General features: G+C 46.2%; 1 protein-coding gene and 1 pseudogene across 2 annotated transcripts; both read right to left on the reverse strand.

Annotated features, from left to right (window-relative positions):
* Nucleotides 1–2,883: 2,883 nt before the first annotated feature.
* LOC144153200 (uncharacterized) lies at nt 2,884–13,513 on the reverse strand (annotated as a pseudogene). Its single transcript, XR_013319317.1, has 4 exons — nt 13,449–13,513; nt 11,436–11,935; nt 3,573–3,889; nt 2,884–2,945 (listed from the first exon to the last, which is right to left on the reverse strand). The product of XR_013319317.1 is annotated as an uncharacterized LOC144153200 (transcript).
* Nucleotides 13,514–22,565: 9,052 nt separating this feature from the next.
* Nucleotides 22,566–25,798, reverse strand: LOC144152524 (uncharacterized). Its single transcript, XM_077683818.1, has 3 exons — nt 25,728–25,798; nt 23,319–24,179; nt 22,566–22,675 (listed from the first exon to the last, which is right to left on the reverse strand). Exons 1-3 carry the CDS (start codon nt 25,762–25,764, stop codon nt 22,614–22,616), a joined length of 960 nt encoding a protein of 319 aa, XP_077539944.1. The 5' UTR covers nt 25,765–25,798; the 3' UTR covers nt 22,566–22,613.
* Nucleotides 25,799–26,186: the final 388 nt, after the last annotated feature.

Raw genomic sequence — 26,186 nt, forward strand, 5'->3', positions numbered from 1 at the left:
GAAATTGACCTAAGCCGGAAACAAAAATGATCGAGACTAAATACAACTTCATCACATTAAAGTGTACTAAACAAGTGCACCTTAAATCAGTTGTTTTTGGCCTCCAGAAGAAAATAGGCCGCGGGGGGGGGGGGGGGGGGGGGGGGGAATAGAACGAGCGCCGCTGGACTCAACAGCCCAACGCCTCAGCCACTGATTCACACTGGAGATTCCACTTTTGAGGCGAAGCACCTTAGGTCCTCAAGGTGTCGGCATCTCATGTAGTCCTGGTACTAAAACGCCGGGACACTCCTTTTCCAACGCCTCTTGCTAGAACGTAACGCGTACTAAAAGAACACACCGGCACGCTCCATTTCGAACGATTCGCGCTAGAACTCCGTTGTGCTTCCAAGACACGAGACTTTTACAGCAAAGCTTTATACCTCTACCCCTTCAACGGCTCTACCCCTTCAAGGCGCCAAGGCATAAGACGTCGAGGGCTCAGCATCGAAATCGCATTATACACTCCATCATAACTTTGAAACCGCATCATACATCGAAACCGCACCATTGAAATAGTATCATACACTTGTACACGGGATCCTTCGCCCGTCCGCAGGTTTCGTCAGTGAAGATGCTCGTTTTTTTATGTTGTTGTTGTTGATGTTACCAGATATCTACCCACTCTAGTCGCCCTTTTAGGCGCCATCAACAGGCGTTTGTTAAGGCGTCTATTAAACGTGCAAGAAAACTGTTGCGCGACGGAACTGCTGTTCTTACGTACACAAAGGCTTTCAACAAAGGAGCGGCTCATTTTGAAAATGTAGGCTCTTCTAACAAAGTGAATGCCCCGGTAAACCCCCGAGTAGTTACAAAGCCATTGTCTGAGTAGCGCTTTCACCTCAACATGGTCCTAAATGATACTGCGCGTCCAGAATTAGACTCACAGGGGTACATCCTGGCCCCGGAGCTGTTTAATGGTGGGATCAGTGACCTTTGTGATTCTGTAGTAATGTCCATGTTTTACTGCGCGCCGATGACACAACTATGTTTCGAAAAATTGTCACCCGCGATGACTGTGCAATTTTGTAGTAGCGTATTTGCAATGGTAGTGACTGGTTTTGTCTTACTAAGTTACTTAAACCTATGAATAAAACAAATGTAATAACTTTACTATAGAAAACGTACGAGTATCTTGTCTGATTGCACCTCAAATCATATCGTGCTGAAATGACTTAGCAGGTAGTTCTCTGGTGCCTTTTAGTTGGTTCATGATGTCGAAGCAAATTTGATCAGCCCGAAAAAAAAAAAGCAGTGTTCTTCCACTCTGTGAAAGGAAATGACGAGTGAAGTCGCGCGCAGGGCAAGGAGTGCACGAAACAAAACACCTTTGTGTGTAATTTGCGATTGAGCCTACATCTTGCCTGATTAGCTTAATGAAACTTGGAAAGACGGCAGTTATACTCTGAGGGACCAAGATGGGGCTGTGTAGCACACTAACCCAAACCGCTCGACCACGGAATGCAGCAGTCAGGTCACATCGAACCGTGAGACGTCCACGTTGAAATCTTACCCCAGCAGAACGGGTATGTCAACTGTAAGCACGTAAAGACTGGAAGAGGCACGAACACTGTGCCCCGGGAGATGTTAGAAGTACTTCACGCTAGCGTCAAGTCTGTGCTCCTACGCGGCAAAGAGAGGGACCCTGCACCACTCTTTGAGCAGTGGAAGTAAACCTGCGCGACGCTTAGCTTACACTACCAGAAATACCTGAGACAAATATTACACGGGCACGTGAAACGGTGAGCGGGCAAATAGCTGTGAAAGACGCGGGAAAATCAACCACGCTTTCTTCAATTTTCCTCATTATGCACCCCCAGCATAGCCTAAACGACGTCATTGAGGCCACGGCTGTCCGATCGGCTGTCACTGGTAAACTTCGCGGCTAATTTCTCGCATTTCCTGCGACGATACGACGTCGTCAGCGCTGTGTGCGAACCTCTTCTATGCCTGAACCTGTAGGCACAGTTTTGCCGTTTCTTTTGTGCTGTGAGTGCGCGCTGAGTTTGAGTGATGAGCTCAAAACTTCCCTTTCAACGAGGCCACTCGACAACAAACGTTTATTGCTTCAAAAACGCCCTACCAGCCGGAGCGCGCGCTTGCGAGCAGACACCTATGGCTGCTTTTTTGCGGCACCAGGCCGAAAACAGACTCCTCCACATTGCGGAGAAAAGGAGAAAACTTCCCGGCCGGTGATATATCGAAGGCCGCGGGAAAGAACGCCGCGAGCCGCCACCTTCTCCGGGAGAGAGCGCGCACCTTTCGCCGCGTTGTCCGCGGTTGAGTTGAGAGGTAACGATTATGCGCGATTTCTCATGGCGCGTAGTTGCGGTGATAGTGAACGGATTTTCACAATTCTTGCGGGAGCATATTGCTGGGACAATAAACCTTTCCCCAAAATACATTCCTAGTAGTCGATGGCACGTGTTGCAGGGTCACTTTAAAAGCTTCACTCTGTGCCCGTTACACCCTTCCCCCCTCCCCCATTTTTTTCAACACCTCATTCTCCCTGCGATTAACGTTGATATTGATATGTGATAATGCTTCCGACAAATTTAGTCGTAACTGACTGCTTGTCCCGTCGTTTTTCTCTGTAGTTGGGTTTATTGCGCCGTAATATTTTGAATAAGCTTTCGACGTGTCTTGTGATAATTTTCGCCTTCATTTTTTGAAGCTGTACGTCTATTTAGTAATTTACTGGCGTCCATTTCATCGGGTACGAATTGACCAATGTAGTGCAGGAAAACAAAAAGGCAGGTATTGGGTATTTTATTTTATTTATCTTTCATTTTATTTGATGGCGTTGAGAAGCTTATCGCAGGACATTACTCATCGTCTGGACGCCTAGGGTAGAGCGACGTGGGACTGGGTCGGCAAAAGATACTCCTGTTGACCCGAAAGGACGGCTGTAAAATAGAAATCACCAGATCACATCTTCTGCTGCAAGGAGGAAGACAGAAGGCAAATTGGGCATGCTTGCAGTTAGCAAGTGCAAACAAAAGTATCTGACGAAGTCACCGTGGACTGTTCTACCCGTGCGCACGTGCATTGCACTTATAAGGATTTTATGAAGCATATAAATGCTTAAGTTGCCCATTCTATGATGGATAATTATTTAAATTTCGACTTACGCTTGCCTACACATTACGGGGCCTTGTTTGTGCATTTGCCTCTGTTGTATTCAGTCAGTTGAGGTAATCAGTTTCCTTTGCAATGTGAGAGATACACACCTTGCCTCGTGAAGAAATAAGGGTTTTAATAACGAACAAAGAATAGAAATAAGATCCCAACTTGAGGAGTCTATTTGTTTAAAGAGTAATTTTTAGCTGCGAGAAACTGTTGTTTTAAGCAATTAACAAATCAAACGAAGAAATTTCCTGCTTGTTGGATTTCTTTTTTATTATACGCTGATAGTTCCTCGCGTAAGAGCTTAAGAGCTTCAGTTTGTACGCGGCACTGATTACGTCACCAAAATTTTTCTGCCAAGAAATACATAGATGCCCCAAAAAATTCACAAATAGGTTATGGCTTACCTGTACCATCCATGACTGGAGCATCTACTCCACCTTGGCTGACTGCGGTGGTGGATCCAATGTGCGTGGTCGACGAAACTGGCTTGGAAACTTCCGGTTATGGCAACGGGAACGGGACTGGGTAAGGACTTGGGACCGGTACTGGATACGGAGATGGGAATGGCACGAGGCGCTCGATGGTCACGACGCGGTTGGCAACAGGGACGGGAACTGGCACTGGTAGCCCCGTCAGGGGGTCAACGATGAGAGTAACTTCTGTCTGGTATCCTGCCAAGTGCGTTCGGACCTTCTCCAAAGCAGCGTTGCCGAAGAATCGAAGAAAAAAATCTGTTCGGCTGCTAACAATATTTGAAAAATGCTCTTCCAATTTGTGGAACTGCTAGTGTTGAGACGTTTTGCCTGCACAATAAGGACAATATTATTGTATAAACAAAATTGCCGGAATTGTACCTAACAGTCCTAATGTAAGAACAGGATAACTTCTTAATAAAAAGCCGGCTCGTTTGCATTTTTCACTTGTGTCTGTTTTTGTTGTGTCTCAATTTAATTGCCACAACCAAACATAAAGTAGCCCTTTCTTACTCAGTATTACCAGCTGGGCATGGGGGCATGGGGGTGGTGGGTACTGATGGGGATATATGCGATAAAAGTGTGCGTGGAAGGGTATTATTTTGACGGAGCCGCCACGTACTTTCTTCCTTTGTAGAAAGTGTGGAGTGGGCAGGGGGTATTTATGGCGGAGGAGGCGGTCGTGCGCGGTGATAGCCGCGTACGGCATAAGGCTATCTCGAGCGGATTGCGCTCCCTGGTTAAGGGTAACACAAGGACCTTCTCGGACAGTAATATCTCGAGCTGCTGTATGGGCCACCTCGTTACCCCTAAGCCGGTAAGGGCAGGTGTCCACACGACCTCCACGGGCATTTTGGGGGGATTGGGTAGAAAATTTTCGAGAGCTTTGGGTGATTTGCGCCCTCGGACAAAGTTCCGTATAGCGTATTGAGAATCAGAAAAGATGATTAGTTGGGTAGGGCTCTGAGAAAAAGGCAACGCTATTTCCGCCTCTTACGCCTCAAAAAGTAAGTGGGTGCGGGTGGTGAAAGATGTGACGTGAGGGGGGGGGGGGGGGGGGGGGGGGGGGGAGTTAGTACTGTTGATGATCGCCAAGGCATAGGCTGTGTGGTTTTGGTAGCTAGCGGCATCCGCATAGTGGGTTGTCGATTCGATGGGATATTTTTCTGCTACGTAACGAGCGCGTTGTTCCTTACGAGCGACGTAGTTTGTGGGGTGCATGTTGCGGCATAGCGGCGGGGTTAGGGTATTGTCTCGATGGGTAGGAGGAATCGGGTGGGAAGAATTATTGAAGGTGGGGATGCGGATGTGTAATCGGCGGAGAATAGTTAGTCCCGGACGGAATGATGCCAGACGGGAGTATTGATCCATTAGATGAGCCTCAATAAGTTTCTCAGCGATATAGTGGATACCAAATTGTTCTAGTTTGGCAATGGGAGTGCTGTGAAATACCTGCAGGGCGACTCGGTAGACTTCGCGCAACAGGCGGTTTGCTTTGTAAAGTTCTGCACGGGTGCGATTCAGGTACGGGAGGGAGAAGCCGAGGCGACTGAGAAAGCTTCAATGAAGCATAGGCGTTCTGCCTCCTTGAGGCCCTGATGTCGAGGAGCAAGAGACCCTTTGTCACCGAGGGCGACCGAGTGTAAGGATGACCTGCCGAAAGCAGGTGCCTAAATAAAAGCAACACTAAATACCTCATCACCTCTTCCCAAGCAGCAGAAAGCCCATAATCACGCTCCGAAGGTTGTACCACTTTTCGGAGCAGATTAATACGAAATCATCAAATGCCCGATTATGCAATAACGCTGCGTCCGGCGTCGGCCTGGACGAAAAGTGGTGGAAAAGGTGGCCGACAAAGCAAACAAAATAAAAGAAAGGAAAGGTAACCCATTTTAGCCCGGGACTCGAACCTGGTCCTGCAGAACGCCAGTCAAACACGCACCCCTGCGCAAACCGGCGAGATATTGTTAATATTAACGTCATTTTATACATCGCACGTTATTATCGTTTTCAAAACAAACCGCGAGATTTTGGCTGTGGGAAAGTAATTTGCGCCAACCAACCGTTTCCTCCGCTTTCTTGATGCGTTTCCCATGAACACTCCGCAGTGGCTCAGTGGCTAAGGCGTTGTGCAGCTGAACACTAGGTCGCGGGTTCGATTCCCAGCCACAGCGGCCGATTTTCTAATGGAGGCGGAAAGCAAGAACGTCCGTGTGCACGAGATTTCGGCGAACGTTAAAGATCCCCAGGAGGGCAAAATTAATCCAGAACCCTCCACTACGGCGCGCCTCATCGCCTGCGTTGCGTCGGCGCGTTAAACCCTACTATCAGTCATTCAAGTTTTTCCCATGAGTTTAGCGGGTTTAATTACCCCAAAAAATGCTTGAAAGACTCCAACTGTTTCTGGCGGCCGCCTTAGTTCTTAATATGCATGTCAAGAACACATTCCAAAAACTTCCTTGCTATAGCCATATCACACAGATTCCAAGAACATCGATTGCTACAGCCATATAGCACAGCACTGGAGCGAGGAGGAGAAGAAAGCCTACGGTCCTTATTTTAGGACATTTCTCGTCCGCCCGGCTTTTTGGGCTCTCGTCACCAGCGAAACCTGGTCGTGAGGGTACGAACTGGGCAGTGTTCTCTCGCAGTGCTCAGTAGGGTAGGTGGGAGGTCTCATCACAGACCCACATGCTATGGTAGAGGGTGCACGGAGCCTTGCATAAGAGGGATGGTGGAGCGTAAATTGTGGTGGCCATAAGCATACACACATTCACAGTGAATCTTAACCCTACGTATAGCTTACGCTGTTTCTTGCATAGAATAAAAAGTGCAGCTGAAATATCGCGAGAACTTTTCGTGTGCAAGGTCCTGTCGACAGGGACTGGCTAGCGCCAGCATCGGTAATTTAGAATTGCATTGAATTAGAATTGAACAGGTTGAATATTTACTTGCAAAGGCCAAAATTTCCAATTGTGAACCAAGAACACTCATTAACAACAATCCTGGACAAAACCACGCATTCCGTTAAGCCGTCTTTTATGCTTTACCTCACGTGATGACGGTATACGCCGAAGCATTTCTCAGTGATATTGTTACGCCGCCGCGTAACAACATCAACTGTTCAAACAAGTTAAAAAAGGCAACCAGCTGAAAAAAATTACAGGGGAGGGTTATAATTTTCTAGGACGGTGATGACGAAAGCCTAGTTCAACCTTCTGTTGATCTGCTGTTGAACATAACCTTTGAGGCTGCGCTTACCAACGCTTGACAAACTACTTGGACAGCGCCCTCCAAAGCTCGTTCTGTTCGCTCGCCGTTGCCAGGAGCATCATGTTCACTCCCGTGGCTACCTTCACCTTTTGAGGTGACTAGTACCAGAGTACTTCAGAAGGATTGAAGGACTCTGCTAGTACGACACGTGCGGCGATGGCCTACCCTGCTAATTTAGCTCTACTATTTTGCTTTCCCGTCACCTTTCCTGAGAATCGTCCAACCCTCCTCCTGGGCTACTGTTTGCCTTCCCCGCGGCGCGCTAGTTTGTTGTGCTATCAGTTTTTTGTACCCCACAACATACTCCATAAAGCATAAGGACCTGAACACTTCGCTCTCAACAAAAAATCGATACCAAAACCACTAAACCTGCAATTACGTGGCCGCCAATACGCGCTACAAATTCAGGGCTTCAGTGCGCAACACTTAATCGGCTGAATAAAGGGTAATTCAAATATTACGACGTACTGGCAAGGCAGGGCACAGATTACGAGCGGTTATTGTTATCCTACGTATTTATTCCTTTATTCAAGATACCCTAATGGCCACGGGGGCATTACTGAGGGGAGTGGTACATGATCAGTACAACATAAACAAAAACGACAAACATCAGACAACTTGGCAACGCGAGTACAAGGCAAAGAAAAAAAAGATAGTAATACTGCCAAAAAACTATAAGCGTGTTCATACTCGTACTAAAACAAGTACACAAAACAAATACAATATGACCCTGATGAAGTGTAAATGCTACAGTAGACAGATGACCCATGAAAAAGAATTACAAGATAAATTACAGTAGCGAAGTATATGGAACATTGTACATGGAACGAAATACGTCACTCAGCTGATAGAGTACAGGTCATTCAAACGTCTTTTAATTGCTCAAAATCGTTTATAAGCGCTACTGGTACTGGTAGGTGGTTCCCCTCTGATGCTGTGTTGGGAATAAATGAATTGGAATATGCAGCAGTGCGACAACGCGGTATGCGAACCTTGCGAGAATGATGAATGCGTAGTGAAATTTAAGTTGGAGCGTTTAGTAATGTATTTTTAGGTGTGTGTTTTTGTGATAAATTTTAAAGAATAGGCAAAAACGTGCTACCTTACGGTGTAAAGCAAGATTAGGTAGCCTATATATGCAATGGAGAGCCACCTTTGTCAATGCTTACAGTAGATGATATTACCGCGAACCGTGCATTCGGTTTGTTTATTTGTGTTTTCCTTTTGCCGCCCGGCTGCGCTGGTCTGTGTTATCGGTGTTGTCTGTGGGACAAGTGAGGCGCGTGTTCCGTTCTTTCTTTCTGTGCCCCATGTCTTATCTCTTCTGATAGAGAGAGAGTTCCGAACTAACGTGAACAGCCTGGAATAATCTTTGTTGATCTACAGTATTCTGGGGCCCTATTCTCTAAGAAACAGGCGTAGCTTTGAAGTGACGGGGTAGCGCCATGCAAATGCATGTGTTCTGACGTCGGGGCCGTCCCTTTGGGCTGTTTCGGGACGGAGAATCCCTGCAGAAAAGCACTCTGGCAAGGGCACGAAGCTACAAGCGAAGCGACGGGGGCAGTGGGTGTCGCTTTGTGCCCTTGCCAGAGTGCTTTTCTGCAGGGATTCTCCGTCCCGAAACAGCCCAAAGCGACGGCCCTGACCCCAGAACATATGCATTTGCATGGCGCTACCCCGTCGCTTCAAAGCGACGCCCCGTCGTTTTAGAGAATTCAGCCACTGGACACACTTTGACTATTCGAGAAACCCTCGCACCGAGTGATAAATTCCCGCAGAGCAGATGCCGCGGCATTCGAATCGTCGCGCTCCCCTTCGCACGTCACTTTGTTGACTGCTGCCTCGCCGCCTGTATTCTTTGAGTTGTTAGGGGAGCAAACGTTTGCTCCAATAAACTTGTTTTCCTTGAAGACAACTGCGTCGTTTTTGGCTTCTTGACAATATAAGCAATTGTGGTGGTAGGTGAGCATATTGCTTTATGACAGATGGCAGCCCCATTACCGAACCTTTGCCAGGTGAAGAAGTGAACGTCCATGACTCGTGGTCCGTGGATCCCTCTGCTGACGGTTCCCTCAACTGGAGTGGCTCTGGGACTTCAGTTATGATTCTTTCAACTTTACATGGAGGATGAATAAATTATTATATTAGTAAGAATGAAAAAAAATGGCCAGTATTAGATACATTACAAACCCTGTACGCTGTTTATGACTGGGGACGCACTTATTCCAAAAATCCTTTCTCTGTCCATCACGGTGGCCTGTGTTTTTCCATGTCGTATGATACAGCGAACATGGCTCTCCGCAGTGAAGTCACGTTAAGACGCGCGCGCTTGTTGCATCAGCTTTATGGGGCTTAAAAAGAAACTGTGTTTATTAATCAGTTTCACAATATCCTTAAAGGCCCTATAGGGAGGGCACTACATAAGGTAAGAGAGTTAGAGTGGTGTAAGAAAAAAGTGTATCAATATTAATATAACCCAATCAAAAGAAAGATAGATAATAAAAATTGCACTGCGTGAACGTAACAAAAGAGTAAAAATGCAAAAGGGACACAACAAAAACAGTTATCAGTGCAGCAACTATAAATTAACGAAAGGAACCACCAGAAACCTCATCGATACTTATTTTACCGGTGCATCAACTGAGTGCCTTACATGAAGCAAAGTGAAAAAGAGAGATGTTTGCGCAAATGAGGCAGAGAACTAATTTTAACACATTAGGCTCACAGTAATAAAGTTTTTTACTCTTCCTCTCCCTTCTCCCCGACTTATTTATTTATAGGGATTGTCAGTTTGACTTTGCATTGGATTAACAATAGTATTCCCGTAGCACATGTCAGGTGCCTTAGCGCTTGGAACTTCTTTTGTTCTTGTGTTACAGCACAGACACCGTCATTCATGTAGAGAAAGAAGCAAACCACTACGGCATATGCTGACACCTGCAGCGTTGCAAGTGGAAAGCTAAGAAACAACCCAATACTACGTAACGGTGCCCTCAATTAAAAGTCGGAGCAAACCAGTAAGGTATGTTATAACCCCGTGCGTAGCACGAGAAAAGTTAGAAAACCGCCTTACTACATGTTGCGTTCCCAGGGGGTATACCGTAATGTTGAAATGTTCACGGCCCTTACTTTGTATGGATTAGTTGCGATGACGCTAATCCTGTGGGCGTAGTCAGTGATTTCAATATCGGTGGAATCACCGAGAGTTGTTTAGGCGTATTGTTTTAGCGATTATTTGGTAGGTGATACAACGCCGATCTCGACCGTCCCTCCACAAATGGCGTACGTGCATCTATTTGATATTTTCCAACAAATATTTCGTCAATTGCAAGAATGCCGATGAGTGCCAAACATAACTCCCACAAACTCCTTGTCACCATCGGTACTAAGCGACAGTATGCAATAAATAACTTGCAACAAATTATCTGACCATGATATTTCCAGCTCCGCTGGTCAACCACATTCCCAGGGTGGGAAGGCAATAAAATGTTTGCATTTATTGGTCTCCAGGTCTATTTCGCTCTGTATTCATTCGATGGTGTCCATTCTATAGGTCAATAATTATCAAAAGCGATGCAGGAAGACAAAACACGCGTTTTTGTGATTTCATTTTTATTTGTCTTTCATTTTAATAAATGGATTGCGAAGCATGTCGCATGACATTACTCGGCGCGAGTGCTCGGGAAGCCTACGCGGGGCAGCGCTGGTAGAATATACTGCTGTTGACCCGAAATGGCGGCTGTAAGACAGAAATAACAAGTTCATATCTTTCTGTGCATGTGCAAAAATAGCATGAAATTTAATCGGCAATTAGCAAGTACGAATGAAAGTACCGAACGAGATCATAGCTTGCAGCCGCATACGTTTGCGAAAATTCTAAGGCTTCAAGTTGTTGCCAAGCATGTGTAATTAGGTTTTTGGTAAGGGTTCTCGACAATGCATTGAGGCCTTTCGGTTTTTTTCATTTCGCCCTCGTTGTTCACTAAACTGGTCAGAAAATTGACCCAATCAGCTCATTCTGAATTAGCAGCGAAATGCGGCATGCCTAATACACCAACAAACAATAAGCCTCATGAGTAAAGATTGCCGCATGAGCAAAGATGCCAGATTTAGCAGTTCGCTTGTCACAAAAGCAGTTCTTGGCTCGAAAACTTATGTATTACGGAAGTATTGAAGTAACTCAAAATCTACATTCCTCACATCAGTTCAGCATTTAATATTCTGTAGAGAGCAGTGGTATGGGCTTAACAGCTTGAGATTGCGAAGGAGTGCCGGATATGTAGTGAACGCGGGACTGATTAGGCCCCTGAACTACTGCCTAACCATTATAACGCATCCTGAACAAGGTTCAGGAGGGCGTATGGCTTACCTGAACCACCCACACGCGAAGCAACCACTTGACTTTGGCTGACTGCGTTGGTTCCGATGTTCGTGGCTGCCGAAACTCCCGGGAACTGCACCGGACCTTGGGCTGGGTAAGATCCAGTGCCTGGTACTGGATACGGAGATGGGAATGGCTGAGAGCCATAGAAACTTCCGTAGGCCCCGTCAAACGCCGCAGGGTGCACCCCGATCAGGTATCTTAAGTACGCTCCTCCAAAGACCGTAGCGGCCAGGGTAAAGAGGTGGAAGGAATCCGTTACGAATTACGCCAAAGAAGCCGGGATGAAAACCTCCATTCAATCCAGGGTAATCCCATCTGCGGTAGCTCTGATAAGCTCCTCCGTATCCAGGATAGCCTCCCGGGTAATAGCGGTTGTAGTAACCACCGTCAGAGAAGCCAGGATATAGTTGCATTCCAGTGGTCTGTTGAGTGGTGGTTCCCTGAGTAACTGTGGGGCCGAGAGGATTTGTGCTAGAAGAAGCCGCCGTGGTTACCATCTGCGAGCCACCGGTCACCAAGGTTGGGGCATTGTTTCCCTGTAGAGGCACAACAGGTATCTGGGGTCCGGCAATAGCAGCAGCAGTGCTCGTGAGCTGTGAAGTTTTCTGGATTGTCCCCACAGCTCCTGCAATATAGGCTACAGCACGCAAAAGGGCAGTGGAAAAGTTTTGTTAGAACCAGTTCACTTTGGAGTGCTCGTGACAGTTGCTTCGTGTTCAACCATGGAAGCATGCGTACAGAGAAATTGAAGGATAAAAAGCAATGTGCCTGTAGCTAGAAGATGTAACAGGAGGTACGTCGAAAAAGAAAGTAATGACACAATACGGCGGAGTGATGGTAAAACGGTTGATAAATATTGTTCATAAGTATACCTATTATAGACGAAAACAACGACAAAAAATCTTTTCTTCTCTTCTCTAGCCCTCCTAAAATGATTTTCCCTGCCTTGGGGTCATGCCTAATGTCATATGCTTATATTTACAAGTCCCAACACCTGCTGCTGAGGGGGCCTTTTTGTCGCCAAATCACTAGTTTTCATTGAATCGACCACAGAGATTGCCTTGAGATCAAATCTGTTACTCGAAAGATCTTCCCACCAAAAGCGAGCTCCCAAAAACTCTTTCTGCCCGAGGTGTTTCCTGCCGCCTTCATATTTTTTTCGGCTAGAGTCGATGACAATATTGAAGCAGCTTTTAGTACGTTCTCAGAGTCAATAGCACCATCTGCAACTCTTTGTTTTTTGCTAACGAGGATGCCAACATGCTACTATTGCCATTGTTCTTCGAAGATTAACCTTCTGCAACATTATCTTATTGCAAGATAACGTTCAGTACTTGATCTCGATTTCATCTGGCTGCCTTTACAAGGCGGGTATATTTTGGGTGTTCCTGCCAGGAATTTTAAGCTTTTCCTTTCTTCTCGGTGGATTTGAAGCGCGCAACTCGAGTGGTAAAGTTATGAAACTGGTCTTGGCTTTGGACCCTTAGTGATGCTCTCCCATTATTAATGGACGTGCCCAGATTTCTACTGGAGCCAGAAATTTACCATTGGAAGTGAAACAGCGGCGATATCAATATCTGAATCATTTCGCAAGCACCACAGAATGCATTGTCCGGATTCTACAGAGACAGTCTGCGCTACTTCAGCTTATTTTCTTAGCACTTTGAATATGTTTGCTATAGGCTTGGTTAGTTGGGTGCTGTTCACTTTTCAGCTCTCCCTATGTGCGAGAACGTATATAGTTTGCTTTTCTCCAGATGACGCATTCACTTTATTTGCGTTTTATTATTCATGTAAGAGGAAGCGATCCTGCCAAAACACCTTAAGAATATGGTATTGTACGGTCCACATGCCTAGCCTAGGCAGTCCAATGTTCAACACGTCTTGTATATATCCACTAGAGTTAATTATATTTATTCTGCACTTGAGTAAATGTATAGAACGGTACACAGATCGCTCGCACAGGCTGGTCACTATATTCTGCTGTATTGGTAGCGGCTCACAATGTGCCAAAAAACATTGACAATTTCAAAACGTTTTCCTAAGCCTGACATTACCCTGTGAAACTCTTTCTTATTTTGGAATAAATTTCTTAGCAAGTTTGAAGCAAGGTTTTATCCTTACCGCAACAAATAGCGGAGACAACTTACCCACGGAAAAGAGTGCAAGCGCAGCGGAGATCTTCATGGTTACGGACACTTCTCTGATGCTAGCCGGACGCAGCAAGCAGACATGCTTTACAACAGTCCAGTCAATGTTTTTATACGTTCCTAAATCGTTCTTACCACTGACCTATGATCCCTTTCTTAGTAATGACCACGCTCACGTGCATTGAAACTCATTGTTTCTGGGACAATGCTGCGCCGTGTACCAGTAAAGAATCGGTTAAAACGTTACCTTTCCCTGCCTCTTTAAACGAGTGAAAAATAAATGCAGTCTACAATACGGGGTTCAGTGGCCAATATTAACCTAGGAGACAAGGCTGGGGTAGTTGCGCCGCCATGACTCGACGTGGATTGCAGCCTTTTGCGAAAATATGATCGCGGTGCCGTTCTCTACGGGAATGTACGATGGTGTCATGCAAGGTCGACGGCGTGGCTTTGCGGTTTGTTAACTTGAAAGTGAGTCAGCCATTTTCGGTGTACCTGTTTTTCTTTCCTAACCAGCAATACGGTTGCTAACTAAAACTGAACCTCCCCGCGGCACTAGGAAAGTTTATGCTTGTTAAAAGTATAGAAGTCAAGCACCAAGGAAGCGCAATTGCAGATCTCAATTGGATTGTGGGCGACAGCCGTGGCAACGGCATACGTCAGCTGTGTGGTTTGGTGCAATCGAACATTGTCTCTTTGAGCGCCCTGACGTCACTTTAGCAGGTAAGCGCCGTCTTGGAAAACAGTCTTAGTAAGCTGAACTGATAACAGCTTTCTTATCTTTTCAATAGGGGTTTTGGCTGCAGTGAAGTGCTTTAGAGTAGAGAACACAGGTAATCTTTTGGCATGACACTCTGTCATTCCTCTGCCTCTTTTCACCTAGTAGCTTTAGTGTACTTCATTGTAAACCGGCTGCCATTTCTGGGCATGACTAAAATAGTTTAGAGGCGAAATAATGATTTCATAAAATTTTCTGGCGTGGATTCCCCAATATTGATTGCAAATTTTGTTACATTGCCTCGACGTTCTATATTCGAAGCCCAAACGTTTTCGCTAATCTTTGTATTGCTTGTCTTGATTTAGGTCATTCAAAGCCAATGTAATTCGTGACCCTTTTAACTTCGGGATGTCATCTTAGAGCGAAAGCCGTACTAGCCTACCAAACTCGATTTAGCTTTTATGTTAGGCGTCTTCTGATCTTGCTGAGTATGTGTTGCAAGCGAAACCCAAAATGACCGCGTACCTGCTCCTTTCGTTCCAAATGTGAACGAAAGACGATAGCCGACTTGCACAGAGGAAAGGATAATGCACCTTTCCTCCATCGAGGACCATGGTTGCACGCAAAGCTTCCTGGTTACAGGTTCTGCTTAGTTTTTCAAACCACTTCGCCCATGTCCAAAGGGAGCAATCGGATAGACTCCGGCTAACGCAAGAGACACGGGTTCAATTCCAGCCACTGAAGCGTTTTTTTTTTTTTTTTTCACTCCACCCGCCATCATTTATCATCATCGTCAAAGAAAGTAGACTTTCCTGCAGGGCGTTTTCGGGTTACAGACGCATCAGATAGAATACTGAAGGTCCGCAAAAAAAAAAACGTTTAATGAAATGCATTATGGCCATCATATTTTCATACAAAACGACCTACAATACCATTAACAAAGCATCTACTTAGCACCGCGTATACGTATAAGGTGAAACCATCTTTAGGGGCTTGATGTGAGCTTGGTGTTTGTAAGTTGGTATTCTCACATTTCGTGTTGCAGTGGAGTCTACTCAAAAACTTATCACCGGAAGTGCAATAAAGCAATGGTTGAAAAGGGCCGTGAAAGCAAAACGCAAATTTTTTCGTTCGAAGGGTTGCCTCAGACAAGCGTTACATCACGTGTAACGTAAATTTAAGACAATCATGCTACATAATAAGAAAAACAGAGAAGAGGCCCGCGGCTGACCAGAAAGAAAGTGGTGAATACCGGTCTGGTGGTCGCACCAGACCGGTATTCTGGAGGTCGTGGTTTCGGACCCCACCCGGCGGGCATTTTTTCACCACTTTCTTTCTGACTCAAAAAATTCTTCATTTTTTTCAATGACCTACCGCATTCTCCCCTTTGCTTTCCGAGGTTTTCGTGACTGCCAACCCTTATTCTGTCTTAATTCACTGAGCCCCTCATTTCCCTTTTCTGATTCACTATATATATATATATAGAGAGAGGGTAAGCGTAGTCTAATGTCTAATAAGCCGTCGACGTACAACACAGCAGGATGCCGTGTAGCGGGACAAGTTTTAAAGAGGAGTATTAAAACGTTACCAGTGGGGAATGGGTGCAAGCTGGAACGAAGGATAGGAGGAGCGCAGTCTATAAGCTTCTTTGTAATGGACAAAAGAAAATAAGTGGTGGAATAAAATTTTAACAGCAAGGTGTCACATCAAGTAATAAAGCGGGAGCAGCAAAACCATTTTTATCTTCCCTCTTTATGGCTGTGCAAGCACCTGCGTAATATCTACTTAAGAAAATGTTATGCGTTGTAGGACCTACATTCGCTATTTAAAAGGTGAGACACATACTTCAATAAACTGAAATTTTAATGGAATTCGTCATAAGAATCGAAAGGGGTCAGCATTTGATCAATATATCAATCCTGTATGTGCATAATACCCTCACCCTGTAATCCCTGTCCTCCCGGCAGCCTTTACCATCAGATGTGGGCGTGTCAGCAAACCCTTCTCTTTACTTTCAATCTCACCCCAACCTACGAGCAGTGGATAGTTGGCCTCTGCAGCCCGGACCGGCCTGGGATCCAAAATTACCTCCTGACGAGAGCTCGGAGAGTCAGTCGCCGTTAGAGAATCCTGGACCAAGGATGCCATCCACTGGGCGGGTGCCCTAACATCTGCACCATGGTGCTCGCTCAATAAAGATTTATCACGCTCTGCTTCCAGAAATCTTTTTTGCGTCCATCGTTACGGGCTGCGCTGCATTACGCATGGAGGGAAGAAATTTTCCTATTCTCTCCTCAATAACACTACCCCTATAAAAAAGCTGCGGTGGGCCATCCTATCGATGTGACGCGTGAAACATGCTTGCTGTATCAGTTTTCCGGTGCATAAAAGAGGAAACAGATATATAGTGCCCCCTTTCCGTGATAGGGTATCACAAATACTAAATCTGAATCCGTGCTGCAAGATGCGCTGGACGCTAGTGACTGCGATGGGACTGAAATAATATACACCCAACGTCTGCGTCCTCGACGGTGTTCAGAAACAGAGGTACACGTTTTCTCAGGTATCTTAACGCCCGAGTATTGGTTTAGTATAGCAACGTGTCTAGGGCTGGGAATCCATCGTTCCCCGTGCCCTCGATGAAAAATCAATCCGTCATGCTACGTCGTTTGTACCCAACATCATCTCCGCGCTAATCTTAAGCTGTCATGCATTTATACTGAGATTCTCTGCCACACAGACATTTCAAATTAGGCAAGCAGGTCATCATCATGGAGCTGATGCGGGCGAGGCGCTTTTCACCGCATTCGTCATTCGCACTGTTTGTTGAATCAAGATCATATGCACTCGTCGTAATTTTGGGGGTACACCAATTAGTCATGATTTTCTTCTTCTCCTTCTTCTTCTTCCTCTTCTTCCTCTTCTTCTTCTTCTTCTTCTTCTTGTTCATCTCCTCCTCCTCCTCCTCCTCAGGTCCACTGCAGGGCGATGCCTCTCCCATTTGTCTACAACTGCTCCTGCCCTGCGGAGCTCGAGTCCAAAGTTTTCTACTGAATTTGTTTACTTACGCCATAGATAAATCATACAACGGCCAAATGGTGCGAATGCCCGCTCGCTGATGTTTGTACCATGTAAATTTGTAATAATAGTAGATATTTTTTGCTTTTCTTGGCATTAAGCTTTTGACTTTATTCAGTATCATCTACAAGCATACTTGCATCGTTTCCTGTTGCGACGTCAGGCGGGTTATTTGAACACGAAAATGATCTTCCTCACGCTTGCGTACAATTTCAACATGGCGCGCTTTTTTAGTCCTAACTTGACTTTAATTAACTGATCAACCAGTTTCAAAATTAATCGTGACCAAACCATTAATCGATTAATCTAAGGTTAATCGATTAATCGGCACCCCTACTTTCAACAAACGAATAGCTTATCTTGCACCAGAAGCGCCAACTACGGGGGGGCAGTGGGGCTCGTGCCCCCCCCCCCCCCCCCCCGGACGGCTTTACGGGAGGGCAGAGCCCCCTTCGGCCCCGGCTGAGGATTTTTTAAGGGCTTGGCTCGGCTCTGCGCCCGTCGACATCGGACTGTTGGCCGTCCTGTCTGCCAACTATTGAGGGGTTGGGATCTTGAAAGACAGTTCCGTCCTCCCGATGGGCAGGGAAAAACGCAGAGCGGTGTCGCTTTTCTTCACGGTCAGTTAGACGTGCTCAGTGTGCGGATTGTTGACAACAATGTAGCGTTGCGCTTGGCTACGGTGGCCAGAAAGGTGGCCCTTCTAGCCACCATAGCTTTGCTTCAGCAGCACGCCAGCAAAGCGACATTTTGTCGGAGCGTAGGTCGGCGCACTCACTCGTGAGTACACTCATTTATACTCATTTGTACTCAAACTCACGAGTGAGTACGATGATGAGTGAGTACACACCCAGATTAAAAAAGTGAGTATGATGACGATTGAGTACAGGGGTAAGTCCACTACTCGTGAGTACAGAACTCATGAGTGCACTACTGGAGAGTACACTACTGGAGAGTACTACTCATGAGTACAATACTCATGAGCATGAGTACTCATGAGTATGAGTACTGGTGAGTATGGTACTCATGAGTACACAGTAATCATGATTACAATACTCATGAATACTGTATTTTTGAGTGCTTGCACTCGTGAGTACATGCACTCGTGAGTACAGCAGTGCAAACAAGTTCTATCACAAACTCAAGTCTGGACGCACGTGTACGAGTTTCAGAAATTTAGCGGCGGCGCTGTGCTGCTTAACTCTCAAGGATGGTAAAATCAGGCAACGAAAACTGCACCTCCCTCCTTTGCCTGTCCTTAATTGTTTGGCGCTGTTAGCGTTTTTCGGCGGTCGCTCGCTAAGGGGTCGCGGTGAAAAGGGAAAAAACGAATGGGTTAGGTCCCGGTGGTAAGCGCGGCCACAGTTGCTCTGTTTCTACGGCACCTGTTGATTGGAGCAGTTATTTTTTATTACAAATGCGCGGCCTGAGAACGCGCAGCTGCTTCGTTCCGCTTGCTTCATTCAAATTGCTTTATAGGAAGCTGAGGGGGGCTGATCACAATGCATGCACTACGCGCACCGAAGTCGCTCTTTTCCGGTCTTAAGCAGTTTCCATAGATGCATGTCATGCTCTGGAGTCGTTTCGTAAGCGGAACCGCTCATTTAAACAGCCGCAGTTAGTTTACGTGATTCGCGTCAAATTGACTGCATGGTTTGTGTCAACCACATGGTTTTAATAGGCTCTCGTTTTGAAACTTTTTGCTCAGGTTTGATAGGACTATGTCCTCGTGCTGTCCATTTACAAGTGAGCATATAGCCCCACCGTGCAGGTTGTGAGTTGTTAATCGGACATCATAATGTGTGACGCCTTGTTTCATCTCGCATATTTTGTCGAACAGCGCTGGCATCTTGCTGCTGGAGGAGCGTTTTGCTTTCGAATGGCAACCCGATGCGCTGCTTCTCGTTTATGCCACCGTGTAATGATGAAGCTGAGACGATGGTGAATTTCGGTGGTTGTTCTTCTCCTACCTTCATCTGCTGTTCACTGGCGGGGCGACCACTCCTCGCTAGCAACTTGTGCCGAGTTTAAGCTCGCCCTGTGGAAGGCCTCGTGAAAGGACCGTTTTATATATGATGAACGCCAACGCCAGACGTTGGGATTTTACCTCTAGCGTTACATGGCTAAGACAAGCGCGATAGCACTTCTCAACTCAGAGCCTTCGATGAGATGCCGCCGCACCACCGCTGCTTCCGGGCTGGTTTTATACCCCCAGGGTTCCGTTGCAGCCGCGTGCAGTTCCAATGCCTCCAGTCGGAGCTATCACTGGCCGCATTATGAATCTGGCGAATGGAGGCGAAGCGATTGCGTCAGCCGAGCCGCCACGACCGGGAAAGGGAAGGCGACACTGCGGCGGCGTCTCCAGGCGCTACTTGCTGCGTGTCTGCGGGGATTAGTTCGTCCCAGGCATGATTTGGTCCAGCCGTCAGGATGGGAAAGGGAAAGCAGACTCGGCGGTGCCTTTCCCGCCCAGTAGCGGCACGTCTGACGCGGGCGGTTTGATCTAGGCGCGAATCAACCCCGCCATCGGCACGTCGCCAGGTGCAACGAATTTGTGTCGGGCGATCTGGTACAACACACACACGGATACAAAAATGAGTGGTCGAAGTCAGACCCGCTTTGGGGGCTCTTAACGGAAATGAACATAGCAGCGCGTAGCGCCCCTGTCGTGTCCCTTTCTCGAGTCCCTTTCTTTTTACCCCCGAACTGCCCATTAAAAGAAAAACAAATCGACTGGTTTTTTTGTGCTGATGGTTCAGCCATGCAATATTTTTGAATAAATGTGACCAGTAAAACACGTATTCAAAGACATTTCTACTGGATGCGTCAAACCGCTGAAGTTCACGGTTCATAGATTTGCGGGACGTGTTATTTGGGGACACCTTGTAGTTAGCCGACACAATGTAAAAGGCCCTCACTGCTGCCGGTGCCCCTTATGATGATGATGATGATGATGATGATTAGTGGTAGCCTCTTTGTAGCGGGGTGATGACGTGTCATCTTATAGGACCCCCCCCCACCGCTTCCTACCCCCTCCCTTCGCCGCTTCGAGGCGCACTCCAGGTCTGCCCCCCCCCCCCCCCTCCCCTCCCGGAAAAATAAGAAGTCTACGCCACTGTCTTGCACGTTGCACGCACGTCCACCAATGCAGAGTACAGGTCCCGGTGAACTCTTGAACAGCTACAAAGCCAATGCTCTAGCACCGTGAGCTCGGCAACATGCTCTTAAACCATTCACTTCTAGCACCGGCGCCCCATACCGGTCCATCTTGGGCCCGCATTTGTTTAAAGTTGGTTGTTGTGGATGACCTTGTTCATGGTGTAGTATTGGCAATATTATTTTGAACATGGACAATACAAATCTGCATCGAAAAATTGTCACACGGGATGGCAACGCATGTGTAATCACATATTTGCAGTGTTAGTGAGTGGTGTTCTGTCATTAGGTTACGAAAAAATGCAAAAAAAAGCAAAAACTTTAGCTACAAAACCTAGAAGTATTTAGCCTGATGGCACTTTAGATCATGGTTTCCTGGCAAGACTTGGCCAGTCTCTGATGCGATTTTGTTGGATCGTGATCTTGAAGCAAATTTGCCGAGCATAGAAAAGAGGCAAGGAAAACATTATAAACATGAATAGGCGCATACGGCCTCCTGTCCCTTCGTGTACCTTGCCTGTCCACCAGTTTTGTGTTCGCTGTTTATATTTGTTTAAAGGCTCTGAAACGAGTTGGCAAGTGGCGTGTGGTGCATTTTTCTACGCATGTTAAGGGACCAGCCGCCACTGCCGGCTCGTCTCTCTGCCTTCTAAACTTAACCCTTAGTTTCTTTACCTACCCACACGACATAACTTAGTGAATTTTGGTGCAAGGTTGAAATGCGCCTTCCTGATGGGATAACACTGGTTGGGACCACTGCACCGTTCCTTTCTGTTAAGGTTTCAAATGAGGAGAAAGGTTAAGCTTCGGTTTTAACAGTGGACCGCGATAGTCGAGCACGAGCATACGTTGATTCGGTATCCGCACTCGTACAGCAGGACTCCGAAGAGTCTGCTGAAACTGTAGGAGGCATCGCATCTACGTGCTCTCCCCCAACTGCGGCGATTGAAGATGTCAGGATCCCCGTGCCACTCGCGGGTATTCGCGATGGATGTAACTGTTATGCTTTTGCCGCGTCATTCGCATTCGTCATAAATATAGTTCATACCACAATCTGCATGCAGCACTGCGGAGGCTACGTTGTTGTACATCGAGCACACAATAAGGGCGCCTAACTCATCGTGAAGGAGAGCGAGAATAGGCGCCGGGGCCATGCGGTTCCACCTGCTGAGAGGGGAGACTGCAGGGTCCTTTCAAACTCCCTTCACGGCAAGTTAGGCGCCCTAAGTGGGCGCTCCATCGACAACAATGTAGCCTCCACAGTGCTGCATGCAGCTTGCGGTATGAACTGTATAGTTCATACCGCAAGCTGCATTTGCCTAAATCTCGTTTCTATAAACGGGATTTTAGGAAAATGCCTGTTTTGTTCCTTACACTCCCATCACTCTATTTTGATATAGGAGCATGAATGATATGTTAAGACGGGCTTCTTTCCTGTTTTATAGAGTCTATAAATTCTTATAAATGCCTATTTTGGCGTTTCTGCCTAAATGCCTGTAAGGGCCTATAAACGCCTATTTTCAAAATCGGCGCCTATATGAGCACTATTCGCCTCAAGTTTCGCTTTCGAGTGCAGATTCAGATCGTTATTTATGTTGCAGGGACAAATTAACTGTTCTGAACTCTATGATGTTCAACCTAGTCCAACCAACTCTGGGAAAACAACAACTAGCATAAGTGAAATCGGACGCTCGTTCTCCCTGAAAAGAGGCACCTTTTTTAACCCCAAATTCTGTGATGATATTAGTTTTTTATTGTTTCCACAATTTTCACAAAGATTCTTAGAGTACGTTCCGCATTCTCTACAAACAAATTTCTGCAAACATGCGCACTCAAATCCGGGTTTCAAGGACAATACTCACATCCAACTCCAATCCAAGTGATTGGAGTTGGATTTGAAGGAGCCCTTTCAAGGGAGCGCTTTCCCCTATTTGAATACACATCACTTAGCAGGTTCCAATGAACCAGTTCGAATTATTCGTTTGTTCGAATTATGCGACTTCGAATTAACGATGTTCGACTGCACTACATTTATGTAGGGATCTCTCTCTCAGTATATTCATTGGCGTCCGCTCTAGAGACTTTTAATGGGCAACCTCAATGCAGGAAGACAGGAATACAGGTTTTGGGTTTTTATTTTATTTATTTTACATTTTATATAATTATGTTGCGAAGATTGCCTTGCCGCATGACAGTAGTTGTCATGATGACCTCTAGAGTATATTGACGTGGGACTGGGTCTGCGAAACAGCTTCCTGATGGCCTGCAGCGACAGCTGTAAAACAGAAATAATAAGATTACACCTTCGCAGCATTCACACAGATCTAATGGAAATTTGATTTTGCTTGCATGTAGAAATCGAATACAAAAGTATCAAACGAAATCGTGGTTCAGTATTTTGCACGTGTGTACCGGCTTGAAACTTATGAGACTTCCTTGAAGCATGTACCATGTACGCTGCTATTTTATGAAGGATAACTAGTAATTTACGTTGCCAGTTACGGTGCCGTACACGCTATAGGAACTTTGCCTTTTCATTCTCCTTTGTTGTTTTATACCGTGCTCAGTCAGTAATAGCGGGGAAACGTGCCTTGTCTAGGGAAGTAACAAGTTATTTGCATGATGATGAGAGAAGAGAAATACGATACCAGCCTGAACAGTTTATTTGTCCTAAAGAGCGTTTTTTAACGGCGAAAACTGATGTGTTAACGAATTAGAGAATTACCCCAAAACGTATACCTCTTCCATTTTGGTTGAATATCTTTTACAAAACAGTTAGTCGCGTAAGGAATTAACAGTTTCGGAGCGCAAAAAGGTTCCGGATATAGGGTGAATGGGGCATTGATTCAGCCGCTATAATGTTTCTGCCCAAAAAACTCCGAAGTTTTCTAAACAGAATTAAGAGGCTTATGGCTTACGTGCACCATCCAGGGCTGGAACAACTGCTCCACCTTGGCTCACTGTAGTGGTGGATCCGATTTGGGTAGTTGACGAAACTGGGTTGGAAACTCCAGGGTGCGGCAACGGGAACGGGACTGGGTAAGGACTTGGGACAGGTACTGGATACGGAGATGGGAATGGCACGAGGCGCTCGATGGTCACGACGCGGTTGGCAATAGGGACGGGAACTGGCACTGGTAGCCCCGTCAGTGGGTCGATGGTGACGGTAACCTGTGTCTGGTATCCTGCAAAATGCGTTCTGACCTTCTCCAGAGCACCGTTGCCGAAGAAGCGAGAGCCATAGAGACTGCCGTAGGCCCCTCCGAGGAGTCCAGGATACACCCCGCTTACGTATCTTGATAAGGCTGCTCCAAAAAGACCACTCTGAGATTTTCCCAGAAGGCCAGGGTAAGCTGTGCTGAGGAATCCATGACGAGTTGAGCGAAAGAAGCCGGGAAAAAAACCTGTACTCAATCCAGGGTAAGCCGATCTGAGGTAGCTCTGATAAGCTCCGCCGTGGAAGTCAGGGTACACCCCACTATCGTGTCCAGTATAGCCTCCTGGTAAATAGTGGTTGTAGTGAGCATCGTAAGGGAGGGCCGGATATATGTGCGCTCCAATGCTCTGGTGAGTGGTGCTTCCGTGATTGACTGTGGTTCCGACAGGATTTGTGTTAGACGAAACCACAGTCGTTGCTGTCTGCGAACCACCGGCCAGCATTGACGTGATAGGGGGGTTAGGGAAAGCCCCAACATGTGCCCCAGCTCCGGGAAGACTGGCGGCAGAACTCAAACTTTTTGCACTTTTAATCACCGTCTTCGTGGCACTGACAGCGTAGGCTGCAACATACAGAAGAACAGTAAAAACATTCTGTTAGAACCAGATCAGGTGGGAGTGATTGTGATCTTCTCAGTGTGCGTTAAAATAAAGGAAGCGTGCGTTACGGGTTGAAGGAATTACGAAGTGCATTTGAAGTGAAGGGTACAACTGAAAGCACGTCGAGAACGAACGTAATAACACACTACTGCTGACTGGTTGCCACACTATTGAGCAAAGTTGCATATATGTATACCTAGCGAAGAAAAAAACAAACAAAAACTGGTTATTCTCTGCTTTGGTTTACCCATCATGAACGATCTTTCGGCATTGCGCGATACTTTGTATCATATACCTACGTTCTCATGTTGCAATAGTTACTCACGACTGAACCTTAACATAGCGAAAATCATAAAATTTTATTAAAACGAGACCCACTTGTTCCCAGGAATACGGTTCAAATTTTCGCCCCTGCCAAGGCGAGCTCAAGACAAAATCTTTGGTCCAAGGCGTTTCTTTCCAGCGGCATACTCTTTCTTTCTACTTTGGTTTGTGGGTGGGGGCCAATAAAGTTTTTAAAACGCCTTTACTAAGTCGCCTGGGCAGATAGAAGCATCGCTACAAGTTTGTTTTTGTACAAACGCGGATGTAAACATCACACTTAAGGGTAAACGTCCCACATTATTATATGTTCTAGAGGAATAACGCAGAGAAATACGCGTGCCTTTGCATGGCCTTCGTATTTTGAGTGTAGTTGCCAGAATTTTTTTCTTGTCTTTTCTTTTCTTTTTTACTGTTTCGTTTAAAGAGCGCGCGTCAAGTGTTGGAGTTGCCGAACTAGAGCTTATCTTAGATTCCCAGTCTTCCCCCAATTGTAGCCAGCGAGATGACTACCTTAATTAATGCAGCGACAACGTCGGTACATAACGCCGCTTAATCCCGACAAGGCAATTTAGCCTGATTTTCTAGTAACAACGTGCGCTACTTTCAAGGCTGTCATTTTATCCTCCTGACTATTATGCTTGATATAGGCTTGATCAGTTTCGCACAGATCACTTTTTGATCCCGCCCACTGTGCCAGCACGTAATCTTCAGTTTCCTTGCATTTGACACATTGACTTCATCGACGCGTTTGTCCTTCTAATCAACTTGTAAGTGGCGTAAGCGAAATATATCGCACGAAACAATATAAGGATGTATTACAACACGTTTAGCTGCAGACGTATACACGTGCACGTGTTAGAACACGTATAGCTGCACAGAGTGTGGTTTCAGTCTACATGCTTATGAGTTATTTCTCTTTTTATTCAGCTGTTTCTTCTACATTTCGGCAAATGTGCGCTATACCGGATACATCTTTAGTATTGCCTGGCCACTGTATTGCCTTCTTCTGGTAGAGAATCACAAACAGTTGAAAAAAATGGCGACAATGTGAAAGCATTTTCCTGAGCTGGGAATTGCCCAGTAAGAATCCAATTTTTGCGAACACTCTTCATGTGCTTGTAAAAAAATAAAACCTTATCAGAGCAAGTACTTCTTCAGTAATGCGACAAACTGCACATCAAACTTACCCATGGAGAAAAGTGCAAGTGCCGTGGAGATCTTCATGATAACGGACACTTCTCTGATGCTAGCCGGATGCAGCAAACAGACGTGCTTTGCCAGAGCCCACTCAATGTATTTATACGTTCCTACACCGTTCTGACCACTGACCCATGAAGGAGTTTTTAGGAATGAACTCCCGCACGTGAATTGAAACTCATTGTTTCGAGGACAATGCTGCACAGTGAAACAAGCAAGTAATCGCCTAAAACGTTACCCTCGCTGGCCTGTTTTAAGCGACTTGAGAGTGTAAAACAGATGCTTCTAGTATACAGGGTTCAGTTGCCTATATTGGCGTACCAGACAATGCTGGGGCAATAGCCCTAGCCGTACACGCTGGGGATGGCAGCATTTGAAGCAACGTTTGGACGCAGTGCCGTGCTCCGCGGGCACCTACGAGGAGGTCAGACCAGGTCGGCGGCATAGCT

Source organism: Haemaphysalis longicornis, unplaced genomic scaffold (genome assembly GCF_048455015.1).
Source record: "Haemaphysalis longicornis isolate Haplotype H1 unplaced genomic scaffold, Haemaphysalis longicornis Haplotype H1 scaffold_9, whole genome shotgun sequence".
Classification (NCBI taxonomy): domain Eukaryota; kingdom Metazoa; phylum Arthropoda; class Arachnida; order Ixodida; family Ixodidae; genus Haemaphysalis; species Haemaphysalis longicornis.

What these genes read in the sequence shown, in the direction of transcription:
- LOC144152524 (XM_077683818.1), bottom strand. Translation starts at nt 25,764, where the DNA reads ATGAAGATCTCCACGGCACTTGCACTTTTCTCCATGG. An exon ending in ACTTGCACTTTTCTCCATGG is followed by an intron (nt 24,180 to 25,727) that starts GTAAGTTTGATG and finishes TGTATGTTGCAG; the next exon opens with CCTACGCTGTCAGTGCCACG. An exon ending in TCCAGCCCTGGATGGTGCAC is followed by an intron (nt 22,676 to 23,318) that starts GTAAGCCATAAG and finishes TCTGTTTTACAG; the next exon opens with CTGTCGCTGCAGGCCATCAG.